The sequence below is a fragment of the Tamandua tetradactyla genome, chromosome 9, assembly GCF_023851605.1.
Source record: "Tamandua tetradactyla isolate mTamTet1 chromosome 9, mTamTet1.pri, whole genome shotgun sequence".
Taxonomy (NCBI): domain Eukaryota; kingdom Metazoa; phylum Chordata; class Mammalia; order Pilosa; family Myrmecophagidae; genus Tamandua; species Tamandua tetradactyla.
The window spans coordinates 59,986,796-60,008,386 of record NC_135335.1 but is presented as its reverse complement, the minus strand read 5'-3'; the positions used below and the strand labels follow the sequence as shown (position 1 = coordinate 60,008,386).

The following is a 21,591-nucleotide window of genomic DNA, read 5'->3' as shown; positions in this document are numbered from 1 at the left end:
AGAGAACTTGAGTTGGGGTAGAAAGTAGCTCAGACTGCCCTTAGGGTCAGAAATATTGTATTCAAGTTCTAGTGCTCCCACATCTGCCCAGTGTCCAAGGATGGCTGTCTGGCTTTTGGAGACCCCACGTCCTTTCCTGGAAATAACATTCGTTTGAGTAGTTCAGCTCATCCTCAGATTGCCAGTTCAACATATGCCTTCGTGTCCACATTTTTAAAACAGAAATTAGTGTCCTTTGCAGAAGTTTATCATGATGTTAAGATTGAAATTGTCTGAGGTTAAGTGTGTCCGTTTAGTTTCCTTTCCAAATTCACTCCCACTCCCTTCACTATGCTTTTTGGTATTATGGGGTCAGTGGGAAGTTAGAGATGGCAGAAATGGAAGACAGGAGCAAAAACCAAAGGAAAAACCTGGCAGTGAAAAGAGAGACTCTCTACCTGTTATTCACCTACAGTTCAGCACTTTTTCTCAGACTTCTTTTTAGGGCACAGACCTTTAAGAAGCATGCTATACCTTCTACAAAAAGATCCCATCTCTGAGGCAATAAGGAATTAAAGGGGTAGGTAAAGCAGGGTGGTAAAAGAGCCCCTTATCTGTCCTCTAAATAAGAGAGGAAAATGCTAATTTCTTATTAAAAACCACCATTCTCACCTGCTTTGGCAGGGTCTCCTGGGATCAATCACAAACTTTGGAACCCAGCAGAAATTTCCAATGAAAATATATTATCTTGAAATTGTCAATGCGTCCTAGGTGTTCCATACACAAATATGAGAATCCAAGGAAGTCTGGTAAAAGTAAAGACACCATCAGAGCTGTCATAGGTATGAGAAGAAAAACAAAAAGTGGTTGAGAGCCCCCTTGTCAAAGCTTTACAACAAAGCAGACTTTTCCCTGTGGGGCTATGGAAGGAGGAGTGTCCAGGTAAAACCCTATTGAGCTGTCTTATGAGATTCTCTGAAAATCAAAACCTTAAAACAGCAGTGATCAAATATTAAGTCATTTTGATAGCAACTAATGTAATCATAGCTTAATGTACTGGGTTTTTATTATATTGCTACAGGTATAGGTAGCTTTTATAGTCACTTTTTTTTTTTAAGTATGCATTTCACATTTATTAACTGACCACACAAAGAATCTCTATCCTGGTGTTTATATTCTAGTCAGAAGAGACAAAAACCAGCAAATCTAAACACCCCAGAAAGTTGCTATGAGAAACAACAAGGCAGAATAAGTGGGTAGAGTAGGTCAGTGATTCTCAAAGTGTCCTTAGGGGATGTTGTGGGTCCTTGAAAACTTTTCAGGGAGTCCACAAAGCCGAATTGTTTTCACAATAATGCTGAGATGCTGTTTGCCTTCCACTCTCATTCTTACCCAAGCATTCAGTGGGTTTTTCCAGAAGCTCCCTGACCAGCAAGGGTAATGCCCTTTACTCTGACCTCTCACAGAATGGGTTCTCAGGCATTCATTTTAAACACCTTGCAGTTATACTTCCTAATACCGTAAATAGAGTTATACATAACCCATATAATAAAAGCTCTTTGGCGTCCTCAGTAAATTTTAAGAGCATCAAAGAGTTCTGAGAACAAAATTTTGGAGAAGCACTGGGATATAGAATGACTGAAGGTCCGGAAAGTCCTCAGTGTGGGGACATTTGAGAAGATCTGAAAAAGTACAAAAGCAATGCCCCTGCAGAGACCTGGGACCGGCCTACAGATTTGTGGCAAAGTAACACCTGCTTCTTTAAGCTGTTTAATTCCATAAATAGATTGTAGTGTTGGCAGGATCTGGTTTTTATGTTTTTTTTTAAAGGATGTCTTAATTTTCTATTTCTTTCCATCGTTATTGATATTGAGAAAAATCAGTCTATCATCTTTAGACTTTTCATTTGTAAATATGTGTATTTGGTCTATATGTTCAAATATAAATATATATATTTGATCTAATATTCATATATATAACAGTTTCTTCCCATTAGGCTACATTCAATTTCTTTTTTTATAAAATGGTAAATAGCTCAAAGACAAGACTTTATATGGAAATAGTCAGAAATTGGGATTAGCTATAAAAAATACCATTCTGTAATTGTAACATCATGTACAATCCTAAATCCAATAAAACCCTCAAGTTATACATTTGAAACTAAAGCTGTGCATTTGAAATTTGTTTTTAGTAATAAATGCCTTGCCTGTTTCCCTTCATCGTAGGGAAACATACAGGAACTGAATTATTGCACAGTATGAATGCTTTACCAATCTCAATCAGATTCATCCAGGTAAAAGAGTCAAACTTGAAAAAAACATAGCCATTAAAGCCAGTACTGCCAAATGGATCTAAATCAGTTTAAAAACAAAAACTAAATGGCTTCTTCTATATTCCTGGATCATTAAGGTTTTAATATTCACATAAAGTATTATCTACCTAAAGCAGCCAACCAAATGAAATTGATATTCTGAAGACTGAGCACTGACGTTCAGAAGCACAACTGTCTAAAGAGCATCACCTGTAAGCTTCTTCACATAACAAGCCCCTTGAGCTTTTTCTTTTTGGTAATTTTTGGAATGACAGATGGGCTGGACCACTGTTTTCAAGGAAACTCCTCCAAATAAGCTTTAAAAGTAACTGGTGAAGATCATGCAAAACCAAAAACAGTTTATCAAACACCAGCCATCTCTTCTTCTAAGTAAGTTTGTAAATGGGCATGTTCTACCAGAGTCCATAATAAAGAAACTACCAGTATAAATGAAACTGATTAGTAGTGCAACTTAATAAAAAAATATTTTATTCTGTAAAGTTATTTTATGGTTAGATATATTTAAAGTGTCTTAAGCTTGATTTCAACAAATTAAAAAAATCTTCAAATGCTTGAATTTTTTTTAAGTTAGACATTCATTTATAGCTTTATATTGTTATTTAAGATTTCTTATTTAACTGGATTAGTTTTCTTATTGATTTCTGTACTGTGAAATAGCCCTTTTTTGTAATTTCCATACTTTATGTCCTTTGTTCTTAATATTTTTTTTATAAAATGTTTTCCCTTTTCTCCTTTGTGTTATTCTGAGAATTTAATCTCATTTAAAATAAAATAATACTTGATTTTCAAATAATTCTTAATCTCCCTGAAGGTTGAGTAGCAAGAAGACGGAAATGGATGCAAATTCCCTGTCACGAATGTTTGTGAATCTCGTAAGCACTATTTTTTCATGGCCAACAAAAAGATAGGTTTTTCAATCATTTTGAAAGAATCACTTTAACCTAAGGGTAAAATGAAGAATGTTCCTAAATTTCCTGACAAAAACAAATTTAAGCAAAGTTACCACTTATCAAGTGAGTGTCCAGTCCTAAACTCCCCTATCTCAATTTATATGCTTATAATTCCTTTGATTATCCTGAATTAACAAACCCACAAACCATTCATTGAGCACCCATTCAATACACTGGCCACTTCCATGAGCTGTTTCCTTTATATTCTGATTCATAATACCTTTTGTTAATGGTAAATGAATCCTTTAGAATTAAATTTATCTAATTTAATTCATAAAGTATACTACCCCTTAGCAACCTCATCTTATTGTGGCTTCAGCTTCCACTATTCATTACTGTGAAATCTATATCTCTATCTTTAAAGTCCAGTTATATATAATCAAATGTTCATCTCACAAATTACTTAAGACCTAGAAAGATGAATATGGTCGATTTCTGTTATAGCTAGTTAAAATCAAAGCTCAGCCTCCATTTCTACTTACCTATGTGCATTTCCACCATCTCATATGCTGTAAAGGTAAAAATTAAGCCCATCCTTCCCCAAATATCAATTTTCCAACACGTCTCCTGCCAGCCCTGCCCTTGGGAAGGCCATGGGATGGGAGCTTCTCCTTTTCGGTACTCATTTGTTTCAATATTTGTTATTCTGGGTACAGATGTTCACCTAATGGAGAACAGAATTTGCAATTTCCAGTAAGTCACCTTAAAACGTGTAAGAAACAGAAGGCATGAGCCAGAATATGTCAGTGCTGCACCATCTGCTTGGTTCCTTTGGAAGAAACTTACTCTGTACAGTGGGAAACTCCCAAGTTTTAAAATGTCTCTCAAATGTATACCTTTCTCTCCATCCCTTAGGTTGCCATTACCCCAGTTAAGATTTCCTCAGTTTCTGCAAGCTTCCTTTCTCTGTACTGCAGGAAATTCCTGGTCTCTAGTCTTTCCTGCATCTAAGCCAAGCTTTCTGCTGCTGTGAAATTAAGTGTCTAGAATCTCTGTATTCATCTTATTATACTCCCCTTTCAAAGACCCTCTTACAGAAATTCCTCTGTTAACAAATAAATTCCTTATAGTCTGCTTTGTTCAAAGGGTTACGGTAGCAGAGTGTAGGTGGGGTTAATTTTGCCTGGGGAATCAGGAATCAAGGAAGGCTTCATGGAAGAGGTGGCATTTAAATAGCACTTTGCTTTTAAGAATGAGTTTTCAGGTTGACAGAGGAAGAAATCTCAGGCTGAATGGACAGGGGGAACATACTCTAAATGTTGAAAGATTTTAATGTCTCATCTCTTGGATCTGTTACAGCTTTCTTTATTTCCATGGGGCCATTTAAATCTATGCCTTAGATTCCTCACTTGTAAATTGAAAGCTTACAGGATGTTGAAAGCAAACATTAGATGATATAAGGGACAATAGTGAATATGTTTATAGGACAAATACATCCCAAACAAGGTTTTAGTATCATCACACCATGCGGCTACCTATTTGGATAATTAGATAATAATAATAATTGACATTTGTAGAATGGTTTATATTTTTCCAAACACTTTGAAAACCATTATATCACTCAGTGCTCTCAAATTTAGAATTAAAATGCAGGCACTGAACTACAGATAATAGCATGCCCTCTGAAGCCAGACTGACTGTGTTTGAACCACAATGCCACCACTGCTAACTGTGTAGTGTCACTTAGTGGGTGCCTCAATTCTCTCAGCATAAAATGAGAATTATCAGACCTTCCTCTGAAAGATATTGTGTAGACCTGATGGATGAATACATGTAAATGGCTCAGAACAGTCCCTGGAACTTAAGTACTTAGTGAATGTTAGCTGGTCTTCTGTTGCTGCCACCATCATCATCATCTTCATCGCTACTTCTGATTATGTAAATATGGAGGTGAGCTAGAGCTCAGGTTTGCTGAGTTATAGTCCTGAATTTTTCTCACCCACCACTGAACCCTTCCATTGACATGATTGTGACTTAAATAAGGACTTGGAAGTGCTGCATTGTCTTCTGGCCTTTTCTGTGTTATTACAAAATTAGAAAAAGTTTAATTAACATTTACTGTATTTTGGGAGAGATGCTCGACTGGAGCAGGCAAGAAATAGCAACTTCAGATAAAGTTTCTTTAAACCTGTGCAAAAAGAATAGATGTGCATGATTGTTAAAATTCTAAAATGTCTAGGTAATTTGATCAGAAGAAACTTGCTCTTCCTGGTAGTGCATTGGTTGAGATGACCTTAGGTCAGTCTGAATTTTCATGCCAAAATTAACATTTTGCCATTGACTTCTGCTAACTTAATCAGAGCCCCGCTAGAGGTAGACAACAAGCTTCTCCTACCGAACACCTGGAAGCTCTAAGCGACAGTTCACTAGCAAAGGACCATGATTCCAGGTGGGAAGAGTTCTGCAAGTGTACCTCCTGACTAGATGACTTTGATTTGGGAGGAAAATGCTCAACCCTCAAATGTTGATGTATATATATTATTTAAATATGGATCTGATGTCAAACAACTAAAACATAGCAACTGTGTCTAGATGCAGAAGGCATGGAGCTGAGTCTCAACTTCATGCTTATCAAGTGGATCACATTGGCTCACCTCCAAACCTCCCTTTACGCTTCTAGGAATAATGAAGATGATCCAAGCACAGTTTTTCCATAGCTTGCTGTGAGGTCTGTAGTCAGTTCATTATTTGAAAACACATGGGAACATTGCTAATACACCCAAGGTCCTTTGCTTCAAGTATCTTCTTGGAATTAATAGGCAATTCCCTAGCCCTCAACTCTGCAGTGTCCCCTGGGATTTTCTCCCTTTTGTTCATCTATGACCAGTGCGTCTTGGTCAGAGCAAGGACAGAAGAGTGTTCTGAGTTCCATCAGATGTCAAAAATGATTTCACATCCTCTTTGTGGCCCTCCAGGATGAGTCACTGAGCAGCCCGTGTGGCTCAGAGTTGAGGACTGTGGCATGATGGGCGAGGTTCAGAATGTTCCACCAAGCCCTAAGATATCTCACTTCAGTGAACAGGACATCCACAGACCAGAATAGGGCTTCTGGCATGAAAAACCACTGTTCCTCAGAGTTGAAGTTTCTTCTGGAGCAATTAGTTTCACCAAAGGCAACATTCCATTTTCCTAGGCAGAGTTGTAAAGTTCAGCCTCTTCCTCTCCCTCTTCTTACCCCCAGAATTCCTCCTTCATCACCCTTATTCTCCAGCTGAGAGGTTCCGATTGACATCCTCAGGAATGTAACCTAATTTTACCATGAGTCCAAGCAAGACTTGATGGAAACTCAGAAGTTCTGGAGGAAAAGAAAAATCATAATTTAAAAGCCCAAAACTATAAATGCTTTTTAAATCTCTAGCAAATTTGAATTTTCTCCCTCAATGCACGGTAATGTTAATATAGCTAATCAAGAGTAACTTATATGTAATTTTTTTTTGCTCCCATTATAAAGTAATTAAGAATCGGCCCATAATTTTAACCTTTCTCATATTTTCTTATGTCTGTGCTCTCTAAAATTGGAATGAATAATGATGTTGATTTGAAACCTAGTGAGCAAAAGAAACTCATTCTAAAATGTGTACAACGTTTCAGCTGTTATGCTATTTTGCCCTTTCCAGGTGATATGTCAGTATTGTAGTATTATGATTTATTGCTCATTGTTACAATTTCCTTTGTCAGAATGTATCTAGGCTTTAGTGCCTGATATGTATGAACAAAGTAATGAGATAGAGAGTCTTGGTTTGTTTTTTGTTGAGTATGGATCAAATACATGACTGATTCTATAAAAGATGAACAGATTTGATTATTTCATGATAGGTACTTAGTGAGCACATAAATCATATATTTAATTGAAATTCTTCTGAATGGGGCTTTTAAGTTCTCACATAAAAATCCTGCATGGACAACATTTACAGCTTTCTGGACATAATTTCATGAATCTATTTAGAATGCATGAAATTTTTTAACTTGCTAACTACTTCCTCAAGATGTAGTTCTTCAAAAAGCAAGTAATTAAGACAATAAGATTGTTTTTTTGCATTACAGATTGTGTTAAATTATTTGTGTGAAATTAAAGACTTTATTTTAGTTCATCTGATGGGTGTTTTCCAAAGGTTGGAACCCAGTTGTTCTGTCTCCTTCATCCTTCGTTGACCTTGAGATGTACTGTCAAGGGGGAGTGAGCAGGGGCATGCTATCTTGTCCTGTTACACTGCCCAAATAAAAAGCTAAGGGAAGGAAAGGGTCGTTCTACCCATTGGCAGATGGCGCTGCCATCAGTTTGCTTTTGCATGGTAGCTCACGTGCCTTGATGCTGCATTCTTCTGGAAGGACCAGGGTAAAGCACTTGACCACAACGCAGCACCGTCCTCCCAATGACCACCTCCTCCTCCACTTATGGTTCCTCTCCGTCATCCCTAAGCTCAGGAGAAGGCTCCCCTTTCCCTTCCAAAGGCTTCCCCACAACTCAGCCACCCATCTTTGGGCCTCAGAGACCACCCTTGACTTTGTCTCCCTGCCTAGCAGCTTCCAAAGCAGAGATGGGGGCAGTATGTTCCCAGCATTCCATAATGAAACCCCAAATGCCTCTCCCCATCAGGACATCATGTATCTGGTGATTAGGCCTGTAACGCCATCAGTGCAAATTAAATAACCTTCTGCCATCTTTCGGAAAGTTCATCCTCGGGTATATATTGTTTTCTTGGGACTTTATCTTTTAAATTTATGAAAAAGGATTACACTGTACTTTTGTTTGGCCCTGGACAATTAAGTCTGGGCTGGTTGGATGCATTTCTATTTCCTTGCTTGACCCTTTTTCCCAGCTCTCTCTCTTCCTTGCTTGACCCTTTTTTTCTAGAAACTATATAGATTCTAAAAACCAAGCTTCATCTTGTATTAATGAATTGTTTTTGTATTTAATACCCAGTGATGAAAAAGTTTTTTGCATCATTTAAAAGTTCCATCAGGGACTCAGAGGGAAGGAGAAAGTTTTAAAGGAACACAGGCTATGCCAACTGATGCTATTTAAGAGAGAATACATTGTTTTTATGCAAAAATGGTCCTTTTGTCAAATCTGGGGTCTCATTTAAAATATAAAGCCGTGTTTTATTCTTAAAAAGAAAGAAATGAAAAACCTGAAATGTATTCACACTTATTAGAAATGATACTGTGGTCTAAAACTGCCAGAAGGAAATCAAAGATGGTATAATGGTTATGCTACCTTCTATGTGCATATAATTACCTCTATCAAACATCAAGTGACCTTGTAATATGGTTACCATACATGATAAACCTTGCTGTGCCAAGTTTTCCCCCTAACCTGCCCTTCTTACTTCAAACCATCTTAAACATACACAATGGAAAATAGTAAGTATATTTACACCTAATCCTTATTTTAACCCACCTACCTCAAATGAGTGTTAATTTTGATTAAAGAAAATTTGTTCAAAAAGAAAATGGACAAACTCTTGCAAGGATCCCCTATAAACAGAGCATAAAGAATAAAATGCAATTTCATATATAGAGTATAATTGAATTATAAGGCCTGAAACTGATTCACATCTCTCCAACGCTTGTAATACCAGCCCATTAGCGGCTCGGCTCTTAACTCAGTCTCTTCTCTTTGTTCTCCTAGTACAAGTTACCATTTACCATGATGGCAAAGATAACTAGTCATCAGAGACTATGGCAGATCTGGGTGAATTCTACACTGTAGGAAGGACTACTAATATTTTACATTGTAAAATTTTACAATGTATAATATTTTACATTGTAAAATATTATACTGAGGCACTAAGGGATGACGTCACTACTTTTACAATAGAATTTGTCACTTTGGGAAGGTTTCCAGTGTTTTAGCACACTGATAATTAAGTAGGAGATATAATTATATTTTTGTAATGAATATGAACCAATAGGTAGACTTTTAAATCATGTCAAATGTTTCTGATATTGTCTGATCCAAAAATAACTACTTAATTAATTAGTTTGTGTTATTAAAAATGTCTCTCTGTAGGTCAGGATGAGACTCTTTGAAAAACCTCTTTTTTGGAGATTTTTTAAACAGCTCTCCCAGCCCCACCGCCACCCCAGGCAAAAATCTCATTTGGCAGTAGGAGTCAAATGGAAATGGTCATTTTAGTTCTCAGAATGCAAACCCAAGGTGGCTGGAGCCATGTGCCCGTGATCATTCTAGGCTCCTCTCAATAAATAATACATGTCATTTCTGCTTCATTGTCACTGACTCCTCTAAATGACTTTCAATGCAGGACCCAGCCTGCTGTCCCAGAGTGCACTCCAGCTCAATTCCAAACCCGAGGGCTCTTTCCAGTACCCGGCCAGCTACCACAGCAACCAGACCTTAGCCCTGGGTGAAACGGCCCCATCCCAGCTCCCCACCCGCAGCGCCCAGGCCCGGGCCACCGGCCAGAGCTTCAGCCAGGTACGTGCCCAGGGTCCCGAGCCCTCTGCCGTCTCCTGCCCAGAACCCCAGGGAATGAGCACGTGGGCAGGCGGAGATGAAGCGGATGGGAAACTCCACTCCTGCTTTCAGTAGGTGCGCCTCCCAAGTTCGGAGAGATGCCTTCAGGGCCATAAACTATGGAAATGAGCAATAAAATCTGATTGTAGAGCAAAGCTGACCTGTAAGCATATTTTGTTTAGGAATATCTGTGCCTTACTTGTGCTTGTATATATTTATCTGTCTATTAAAACATAAACATATGTCTAGTTACTCTGTCTCTATAAGTGATATAAATATAACCTGTATTTTGAATTTGCAAGTGCACCTGTAAGAAATACTGCGTATCTATTTTTTCCTCCTAAAGGAAAAGCACAAAATGATTCCTTTGGGTTAATCATATAAATGAACATTATTTAAATAATTATATAAATTTATAAATTATAACATTATAGTTTAAATCAAGTATATAGACCCATCCTGAAGGATAATTGGGATTAGTTTGCAGTGATAGTTATACTTTGCCAAGTCTCATTTTGAAATGGGCCCTTGATTGCTTATTTAAGGCACTTAGTATAGTTTACCTGCACAAATTCATCAGCTGCAGTTAAAACTGACTCTTGCTAAAAAGAAGTGACAGCTAATCTAGAAATGTTTTTTTTAAAGAAGGATGGAAGTGCTGTGATACAGCTTGTGTTTTGGTTTGCATCATTTGGGAGGGCAGGCTTTATTTGGTCCACCCACCAGAATTAATATAATGGAAGTTTTTCTTTGGCTATTTTCAACTTATTTTCAGGGGCCTGAGATCATCATGGACTGCTCTACACTGTTTTTTATCCCTGTGCATTTGCTCTGGAATGAAGAACTTGCAACCCCAAGCCACCCCTTCCCCTGACAAGCTTAGTTTCATCCCTTGTTCATTTATGGGGCATTCCCTCTGCCAGGAAATCCCCCTGGCCATGCCACCGGTGTTACCGGTATTACCTGTAATAAAATCTGTTTTAGATACATCTCTTATTTAATCCAAATAACAAATCTGAATTAGCAGCTACATTTTAAGGATGAGAAAACTCATGCTCATCTGTGTTTCTGGAATTTGGCTTTAAAGAATGTGCCTGCTTTTAAGATAGCAGCAGTGAGAAGGGGAAGTTGATGTTGGCTGAATTGACACCTAATAGATCCAAAGGGAGCATTTCATAGATCTCTTCTTTATATATTGACCATTCCAAATAAAGTCTACCTACAGTTTGAACCTTTTAAAAGGTCTATAAATGTAGGCCAACAGTAGGGCAACTTATATGCTTCCAGGGAGTTAATGATGATCTATCATCTGCCAATTGCCAAAGAATAAGATAGTAGCAGCTCAAGAGGACAGGCTTTAGCCCCACATTAAAAGTCTACTTTGAAGTTTAATTAGACACATTAGTAAGCTGAAAAGATACCAAAGCTATGCATTTGAAGTCATCAGAATTATAGTTTGCAGCCATCTATAAATGTGGATGCTCAATGTTCTGTTTTAAGAGTGAGGCCAATGTTACTGGAATACTGATTTCCAAGCAGGGGAGTAAGATGGAGAAGTGTGAATATACAACCCACTGAGGGCTCCATTGTTGTTCTAATACACCAGACTAACAGTTGTTCTGATGTACTGTTGGTGAATAATTGAAATCGTGTTTATTTTAGCTGTGTGGCATATATTGGTATCTTGATTGCATTCACTATGGGTTGCAGGATGAAAGACATGTTTATTGAACATATTACAGGACCTGTGACTTCAAAATAATGTCAAAGAAATGTTTAATAAGCAAACCAGTATTTTTACTCTGTGTTTGGTGCTGAGCCTTTGAAAGTAAGGAGGCCATGTCCTATTCTAATTACTCCTCCATTCAGAGCATACCTCTATTCCAGTGGTTTTTCAAAGCCTGCGATAGATTTCTTTCAATATTCTGAATGGTGTTAAATCTCATTCCTTTAAGGTGAGAGGTGAGATGATAACTATTTAGAATATTCTGTAATCATAAAGTGCTGGTAGAGCTAAAAAAAAGTTCAGATGATGGTTAATAGATGCCAACCAGCTTAATAAAGCCAATAATCAATCAATACAAAACCTTTTTTTTCATTTTGTTTTTGTCAAAAAAAAGCAACATATTTTTGAAAAGTAAGGCAAATGGTTTTCTTTCTGGCTCTAAATCATCTCAGCATGTCATTTCAAAGGAGTATCATACATGTTCAAAGACTAATTTCAGAAACAAAGAAATCAACAACTCTCATTTACTAAACATAATAAACATTTATTACATCATCATCACCAGGCTCCTTGCTGGACTCCGGTTGATCCGTACATCATGCATATCACCTTACCATATACTGGTCTCAGAATAAAAATGTGGGCTATGCAGTTTACCATAAAATATTAGTGCTCTGGCATTACCTAAACTAAAATCATTGAAAGCCATTTTCTTAGGATTCTCGAATGAATTCACAGGGCTGAGTGGGCAAGGAGAGATGTAAGACCCTTCCCCAAGGCCTGTCCAGTAGGTTACATGTGCAGATTTACATTTATCTAGTTCCCCACCCCCAGCGCTCTGCTCAAATGTGCCAGAAGCTCTCAGCCCATCCTCAAAACAGGAAATCAAACTCCCATCCCTTCCTTCTTCCTCCAGTCAGCCCTTGCCTCTGGGTCAGCTCTTTCTTTAAGGTGCCCATTCAAAATAGAGCTACTCCCCCTCTGTGTTCGAGGTATACCTCTGGTTTACTCTTTCAGGTTCTCAACATGGCTTTTGTGTGCCTGTTGAATACATAAGTTGTTCTGGGTGCATAGGATGTGGTAGTGAAGAAAACAGACAAAGGTGCCTGTCTTTCAGGAATTTATACTCTAGCAGCAGTGAGCAGGGACTCTGAAAATCCACAGAGGGAATTGTATGGTGTGTCAGAAGGCGATGTCACTCTCAGGAGGAAAGTACTGCAGAAAAGAATAAGGGTGAGCTGAAGTGTTGGTCGAGGAGGAGTGTTATTTGGGGCCTTGGGGAGAAACAGGCATTTGAGCAAAGACTTGAATGAGAAGAGGGAATGAGCTGATGGTTCTCTGGGGCGGTGGCCAATGCAGATTTCCGTGGATGGCGTGTCCTGATACACTGATGGAGCAGCAAGGAGACCAGGATGGATGAAGCTCAGTGCAGAGGGAGAGAGTGAGGGCATCTGTGAGGTGATGGGAGGCCAAGTTGGTCCTTGTCTTTTACAATGAAGGAAACAAGGAGGTAATTGAGAATTTTGAGCAGAGAAATAACGTGATCTGACTTACACATCTAAAGCCTCACTCTGACACATCACATACACTATCCTATAGTCAGTTGCATATGTCTGCTTCTTCCTATTGGTTCACCTCACCTTCCAAGAGCAGAGACCATGCAAAATGAATCCCCAAGTCCCTGGTAACCAGCCCAGGGTTCTCTAAATATTCATTATATTCCTCAAATATGAACCTCAATCTTTATAATGATACTGCAAAGAGAATGAAGATTTGGTTCTCCCCTGGGTTTTGCCACTCATATGGAATTTCCTTTGTATTAATATGAAGTGCTGAACATAAAACTTCTGGCTTAGAGTAGTTGTTATAAAACTATTGGTCTCTCCCCCATGCACAAACATAAAATAGTCTTACCAAGCATTTCATTTCTTAATTAAAATACTCTTAAATAAAATATTTCTTAATTAAAAAGCACTATGAGAATCTGCAGCTCTGTATAAAGCACAGGCAGGGTAGGTGCACAGTCCTAATGGTGGCAGGCAGACATTTTTGTGTTCTACCAAATGGAAGTATGTTGCAAAATCATAATCCTAGAGAAAGTGTCTGCTTGCTGCAGGAAATCAAGAAATATATGCTAGTTCTGTAAAACGAAATGCAACAATAGTGACTATTCTGTAATAAGCTTCTCTAGAAGCAAAAATTACCATTTCTTTTGGATCTGGTCTATTTAATTAGTGTTGGACTAACTGTTATATTTTTTAAAGTCCTCATTTGTGCTACATTGTCATTATAAACATGTCATCTGCATACTGCTGCGTTGGGCAATTGCTTGTCCATGCCTTCTCATATAGGCAGATGTGAAGGACCTGGAGATGGAGGGCTCTGTGACGGTAGTGGGTAGACCAGAGATCCATGGGGTATGAGCAGCAAGCACCCATAAGCACTTATTGCATTGATTATTCTGATGGAAAGGGCTATAGAGACAAGTAGTGTGGCATTGCTCCAAATTGCTTTCGATATGAAAGAAGTGGTTATTGGATCATAATTGCAAAGAGAAAAGTCACCAATGAACTTGGAAAATTCCAAAGTACAGAGATATTTTTAAATTTAGAAGGTGTGCACTAGGTGGCATTTAGAGTAGAAATCATGCCATCTTCCTTATTTTCTTTGGCATATTTGTAGGAAACTGGCAATTTATTTGTTTCTAAGATGACTTCTTTTTGCAAATCCCTACTCATTAATTTGCTTTAAAACTTTCTCCATCCCTTTTTTCCCTTTTCAGTCTAAGGATATTTGATCCTGGCTTCAATAATTGAAACATTTTCAGTGCAGGGAGGGTGTGTTTGTTTTTTACTATAACATTTCCTTTTCTGAGCAAATATTTGAGTTATTAAAATAATAGGAAATGAGTCTCTTGCTGAAATAAAAAGTTTGCATAGTGTATTTTTACCAATGCTTATGCAGATTATCTTGAAGATAGAGTTGTATAAAATACGTACACCATTGCTTTATAATTTTCTGCTCTATATTCTTTCCAACAATAGATCATAGAAATGGCCATATGAAATACTTTACAGAATATTGGTCAATGATGACAATAAATTTAATTTTATTAATGTGAAACCAAAAGCAAGGAAAAAACGGTATTCAAAGATGCAAAAAATCTACACCACCTTGCTTGTACTAGGGTTTTAGAAGCCTTCTAGGTGAAGCAGCATTTTCAAGATTCAAGATTTTTGCTTTTTCTGTCTGTCTCCCTTTACCTCCCCCACTTGCCTCAAACATTTGGGACTCTTAGGCAAAGAGAAAACAGTGGGATAGTCTACATTATAATTCCCAAGTTATAGTTGCTCTTTGTAACTGAGAGGTACTCAACCTCTCAAGTGCCTTGGTTTTTCAAGTATTTAAGTTTAATTTTCTCTGGGTACCACCTTAAAATATTAGTGAGAAAGTCAACACCAGGTAAACACAGCCCTTCTTCCTCACCCACAATGACAATTTCAGCATTAAAGACTTCGGGGATGGTGCATGAGACATGTGTAGAAACTGTGTCTTTAATTCCTATTAATGAATTTTACCAAAACCTATATTCCTCAATAGAATCACCAGACAAGGCTCTTGATGGTTTTATTTGGCTATCTCCAAAATCAAACCTTTATCACAGTACCAGCATTTACTACTGCAAAGTTAAGGAAGAATCCATAAGACCACCAGCGCCCAAGACCCCCCTCAGTTTTAATAATGGACTAGAAGAATTCACAGAATGCACAATTACAGTTTACTACAGCCAAAGGATACAGATGTAAATGAGCCACGGGTAGAAAGGAATGGACAGAGTCCAGGAAAGTTCTGAACACAGAACTTCCCATTGTCCTCTCCCATGAAGTTGTGGACAATATTATGTAATGATGCACTTGGAGAACTGCCAACCAGGGAAGCTCACCAAGCCTTGGAGGCCAGAGTCCTTCTTTGGGCTCAATCTTGAAGATATAGTAAATGGCCCACATGGCTAATCTCCAGAGATCAAGCTGATACCATTTGACCCCAAGCACTCACCATAAATCAAATTGTTAGACTATCTGGCATGGTCCAAAGCCCCTAGCCGAACAAGGGCACTTTTATCAGGCAGGATTACCTCCCACAAGCGACAAGCATGGCCAATCCTCTCTTTGGACAAGGTTAAATTCATTACCACACAACTACTTTTGCAGTTATTTTAAAGTTTGGCGTTCCTTCTGAAGATAGTTTCAAAGGAAAGTTGTCAAAATTCTGTGAGCAATGGTAGTCTTGTTCAGATAAACTTATTACCTTCCAGGACGTAAATTTGAGGGGTGAAATCTTATTTTGGTGTATAGATCATTTTTAGTTGCAGGATGTTATAGTAGTAACACTTCGTATAATACTTAAATAAGACTTTACCTTTTGGAGTCAGCGATTTCTTCTCCTTTCAAAGTTGTGAAAGTAAATCGCCTTGTCTGTTAATGTTGGCAAACTTAAAACCATATACACTCCTACCCTGGGAAAGTCCAACAAATTCCCAAAAGTTTTAACTAGCAGCATGTAGCTGACATTAGTCATTCACAATAACAGAGTTGTTGTGTGTTGAGAGATGTTATTTGTTCAAAGATGTCATCTTAAAGCCATGCCCTATTATTTTGTATTCAAAATTAATTCTTGCATTCTTAACACATTGAAAGAATGTTCTCGAATCTTTGCCTCAATGTACTCACCAGTCAGTCACCACTTAGTCCTTGATGCATTGAGGCAGTTCTCTCAATCACCACCACAATTGCTCCATCATCACACCTGGTGGTCATAGTCCTGGGTTTGGAATTCCCAGAGGTCCTTGACCCTGTTGGCTCTGCCTTCTTTGAAGCATGCTCCCCAGCTTGGCCTCTGCTGTACTGTGTTTTGCTTAGGAGTACTATTCCTGCAAAGACCTCAGTCACCCCCACCCAGTGTGATCTGCCGACTGGGAGACACCATTAATTATTAGGTTTGCAATCCCAGGAAAATGAAAAGGGATGAATAAGTAGATGAGTGAGCAGACTACTGATCTCAAGTCATTTAGCTTGCCCCTGGGAAGAAAAGGAACAGGGGTTCCAGTTCTCCATTCCTGAGATTGTCAGCCTGGCTGCCCAGCACTCTGGGCAAATACTCCTCTCACCCCAGGGCCAGGGCCCTAGCTGGCAATTCCAGGAAAGTTGGCAGGTTTAAATTCACTTTCACAAGGACTATCAGTAAATCATGGACCTACTTTTATAAAATGTGGTTTTGGTTAGTAACACTGCTTACTCAGGATGTGAAGTCAAGACACCTTAGAGGTTACAGGTTGGCAAGTCTCTATTAACTGATGCAAGCATTTTTTTTCATACTAACCAATCCCCAAAGAATAAGGGTTAAGTAAGTTTCCAAATTCAGATCGTTTTTCCCTTATTAATTCTGTGCTGCTCCAACTCTCTTTATTAAAAAACAAAATTCAGGGGTCAAGAAACAGCTGTGCCTGGTGTTGAAGCCAACACTACTTTCTGGTCCCAGAGCACTGTGTCTTCAGGTGACCATTCTTCCCGAAAAGAAGGATGTCATAATTGTGAGGCAGACAGTATTCAACAAAAATACAAAATAATAGGACTCCAAAATAATGTCAAGATAAATATTCCCCACAATAGAATTCCAGAAAGATCTTCAAGAACAAACCCCTCATTTGTACATGGAATATAGCAGGCTCTCACTAGGGCGTTACTGAGTTAAGGAGTGAATTAATGAATGAAACTTGAGTCCTGTTCATTAGTGACACCTGAGAACAATGTATATATTGCCAAAAACCCCATCCCATATTCTTTCTACTATACTTTGAAAATACTTCCTCCCCTAAAATAGTTCTATAAAGTTAAGTATAAATGTACTGCACTATTCACAAGAGGCTTCAATATACCACAATGAACACACACAGGTATATATAAAAATTACAACTGTAGTATATTCTGACCTATCTGAAACGTATATGTAAACTATAATACAAATGAAATATTTAACCGTAAGTGCATTGATGAGTTATTTGTATTGTTCACGTGTCATTAAAAACAAAATGATTTTTTTATTACATCAGGTAGAGCATATATATCAAATCTCCATAGAAATCTGAAGTAATACTTCATTTTTCTCTTGATAAATTTCCCACAGTGGTATCAGTGAAGTAACTACTTTTAAAACACACCAAACTCTGCCTAGGGGACAGTGTTTTATCAGTATCTACTTAGCACAGTTATTTGTCTGCGAATGCTCCGCCTTCTTGCTAAATTCACATAGATGAGTCCCCCAATTTGGAAAGGGTAGGAGAGACAACCCTATGGGTTGAAACTGATCCAAAGAGCCAGGATTGTCTCTGTCAGTAGCCCACGCTGTTACCAGACAAAGTCCATGGATTCTTCTGCCCGAAGTGCTCAATAACCAATTCCTGAGACACCGGGGTTTCAAAGAGAGAAAAAGTTTATTATTACGCACGTAGTAGGAGAGCAGCCTAAGGGCCCACAATCTGTCCCCAGAACTGCAGGAATTTGGAAAGTTTTATTAGGGAAAAGTTGGGCAGGATTTAGGATAATGAGTGCACTGGTCCCAGATGATGTAATTACAGGTGATCTAATTATTGAGCATGCACAGATTGATGACATGCTTAGTCACCGAGTGTATGGAGGAAAATGGCAGAATGGGGTATAGGTGACTTGTAGGTTAAAGTCTAAGCTACTGCACATGGCAGGTGGGTCCACTTAGGTTAACAAGATAGTTAGTTCCAGTCAACAAGATAATTTGGGTTAGTTCTGGGTGGACCCAAGACCCTTCATTAACAACCATTAGGGGCTATCTTTAGTGATTACAAGATTCTAAAGTTGAAAAACTGGCTAAATGAGTACAAATGAAGGTTAGTCAAAAGGTTTTTACAATCACAGGGCCAGAAGATCAGGGCTGTACAATCATTAGAGATCAAGGCAGCAGCTGGATTACAATTCAGAGATTTCAGGTATTTCTACTCCAATATTCCAGAAAGCAAAAAGGAATATTTAAATAATGATTCACTAATCAAAATCATCCCTTAAATCCTGATTTCTCGGTTACAGCACTGCATGGTTAAGGTTAGTATGGGGGTCCAATGTGCTCCAGGGATTTCTAAAAATTTCTCTCTTACAAGTCTCATCATCAATAAAAAAAAAATTCAATTCCCATTATTTGTGCACACACATCTCCCTAGGGAAGAGAAGTGAAGTATCATTGGTTTAAACAGAGAAGTGAAATTTTACTTGAAATCTAACTTTATGGATTTTCTTTAAAATTGGATTTATACTTTCATGGGGCGGACATACTTTTAAGGTGGAATTGAACCACCATGACAGTGAAGTTGGTGAAGTTCTATGCATATTAGAATGTGTTTATTTTCTAATTAATTATGACCTTGATAGCAAGAAACTATCCTGTGAATTGCACAGAAATTTTGAGGTGCAACCTTATGCATCCCTAACTGCTAAATACAATTACATAATGGGAGAAAACATAAGCACAAGAGAGGAAAGAAGCTCCCCAAAGATCACTATCTTTGTCCAATTGATGCTACAAAAACAGATTTCTTTGTGTAGCTAAAGAGCCGTTCTTATGTATTTATTCTTCCATACATCTTTGGAATACAGTGTAACAGCCAGGGTTATTTATTGTAAATTGCAGAAAGGTTTATTCAGCTCTGCTGTTCAGTATGGTCACCACTACTGCATGTGGCTTCCATTCTGCTCTCATTCCTACTGCTAAACTCAAACTAATTATTTTGTAGGTTTAGAAGAAATATATATATATATATTTGACATATATATATATATATATATCAAGTGCTTATCTCACTCTCACTCCAGTGTGCTGTTCTGTTGATAATAGAGGAATTTAATTTTGCTCAGTTAGCTCCCACAGATCTTCACGTGAACCTAGCATCCCAGATAAAAATTGGAATGCTGTGTGTGTGTGGATGACAGTATTGCCAGGCCATTATTTGCCAATTGCCATTCCAAAATGGGAGGCGAGGTATAATTGAAACTTTGAATGGAATTCAATTTTGCTCAGTGTTTCCCTCTCTCTGGCTCTTGCCTCTTCTCTCTGTCTCACTCACTTCCTCCTCCCCACCCCTAATTTCAAAACCTTCCTTCCCAGTTCCTCTCTCCCTTTTCCTCCATTCCTACCTGCTTTTCATCCCAGCCTGTTCTCCAAACCTTTCTGCCCCACCTGGGAATCCTGGAAGCTCTGAGACCCCCCGAACAGAAGTGGCTGACAATGTAGTGTTTTCATTCGAATGCAAATTTGTCTCTGGACCGGATTCAAGGAAAGTGTTTTCCCCTCCAAATGCCGCTCCAGCTCCACCCCAGCCCTTGTTGTCTTTTGTGTTCTTGTAAATAAATGAGAGGCACTGGCTTTCAATTTGAAGACACAGCTGCAGGGGGGCTCTTAAAAGCCAGCTAGAGAGAGAGGGAGGGAGGTGGAGGCACAGAGAGAGAGGGGCTGGGCTGGAGCTGAGTTTTAAAAGTAGAAAAGTAAGACTTTTTTTTTTGATCTTTTCATTTCACAATTGCTCTGATTCCTCTAGAAACGTTTTTATTTTGTAAATACCGAATGTCCATTCGTATTTACTGACCTAGTATCTTCCGCTCCTTTTAACCCGTCTTGCCCGAAAAGAAGAATCAGCGCGATCATAGCAGCAAAATAAACTCTTTAAAAAGTAGGTTCATTCTTGCTGTTCTCCAGATAAGTATGCAACTTTTGCCAATTTGGGGGGTAGAAGATGCATCAAGTGAGAAGACCGTTGTGGGGGTGGGGGAGGAAAAGAGCCAGTGCGGAGTGGCTCCTTCGCACTGACACAGGACCCGGGGCTTCAGGTAGATCGCGACGCCCCGCTGGCTGGCGTTTTAAAGTCGTACCGTGCCTCGCGTGGATGCCTCGGTTCTTCCGGACCCGCTTGGGGTGTGCCGTCAAATCCGCGTCCCCTCGCCGTCCTCGCCCCAGCCGGCCTCGGCCAGAGGAGTGGACTTTCCCTTCCCGAGGGCGCGCGCCCAGGGAGCCCCGGGGCGGGGCCGGGGGCCGGGGACCGGGGGCGGGCGGGCGGCGGGCGGCGGCTGCAGCCCTGCTAAGCGCGCGTGTTCTCTCCTCTCCCGGCCACAGGGCACGACCAGCCGCGCCGGCCACCTGGCGGGACCCGAGCCCGCTCCGCCGCCGCCGCCGCCGCCGCCGCGGGAGCCGTTCGCGCCCAGCCTGGGCAGCGCCTTCCACCTGCCCGACGCGCCGCCCGCCGCCGCCGCCGCCGCGCTCTACTACTCCAGCTCCACGCTGCCCGCGCCGCCGCGCGGGGGCTCCCCGCTGGCCGGCCCTCAGGGCGGCTCGCCCACCAAGCTGCAGCGCGGAGGCTCGGCCCCCGAGGGAGCCGCCTACGCCGCGCCGCGCGGCTCCTCGCCCAAGGGCTCGCCCAGCCGCCTGGCCAAGTCCTACAGCACCAGCTCGCCCATCAACATCGTCGTGTCGTCGGCCGGCCTGTCCCCGATCCGCGTGACCTCTCCCCCCACCGTGCAGTCCACCATCTCCTCCTCGCCCATCCACCAGCTGAGCTCCACCATCGGCACCTACGCCACCCTGTCGCCCACCAAGCGCCTGGTGCACGCGGCCGAGCCGTACGGCAAGCACTCGCAGGAGCTGTACGCCACCGCCACCCTCCAGAGGCCGGGCAGCCTGGCAGGTAAAGGGCCCGCCCGCCTTCCCTCCGCGGCCGCTGCCCCCTCCCTGGGCGCCGCGCGGGGTCCAGAGCAGGAGGGGCGCGAGCGGCCGGGCTTGGCAGAAGCCCACCTGGGCCGAGTGTTCTGGCCCATTTGCGGTCGGGGCAAGATTCAAGGAACGTCGGGGTCTCCCTATAGAGCAGGGTGGCACATGCCTTGAGTGTGTAGGTTCCTTCTCTTTGGAAGGGATGGGGTTTCTTAGTCCCTAACACCTCCCTCTCCTCTCCTCCTCTCTGCCTCCCTTCCCTTTCCTTCCCTCTTTCCCGCACTTTTCCTCTCCTTCCTCTTCCTCCCTTTCCTTCTTCTTCTTCCGCTCCATCCCCTCCTCTTCT

The 21,591-nt window shown here is 40.3% G+C and overlaps 1 protein-coding gene across 1 annotated transcript in view; it reads left to right on the top strand.

Annotated features, from left to right (window-relative positions):
* CTNND2 (catenin delta 2) overlaps nucleotides 1–21,591 on the top strand; it is a 990,776-nt gene that overhangs the window by 551,012 nt on the left and 418,173 nt on the right. The window contains exons 6-7 of the mRNA XM_077116860.1: nucleotides 9,528–9,700; nucleotides 20,655–21,222. Of these exons, the coding sequence (XP_076972975.1) occupies nucleotides 9,528–9,700; nucleotides 20,655–21,222 (741 nt within the window). The remainder of the gene's footprint in view (nucleotides 1–9,527; nucleotides 9,701–20,654; nucleotides 21,223–21,591) is intronic.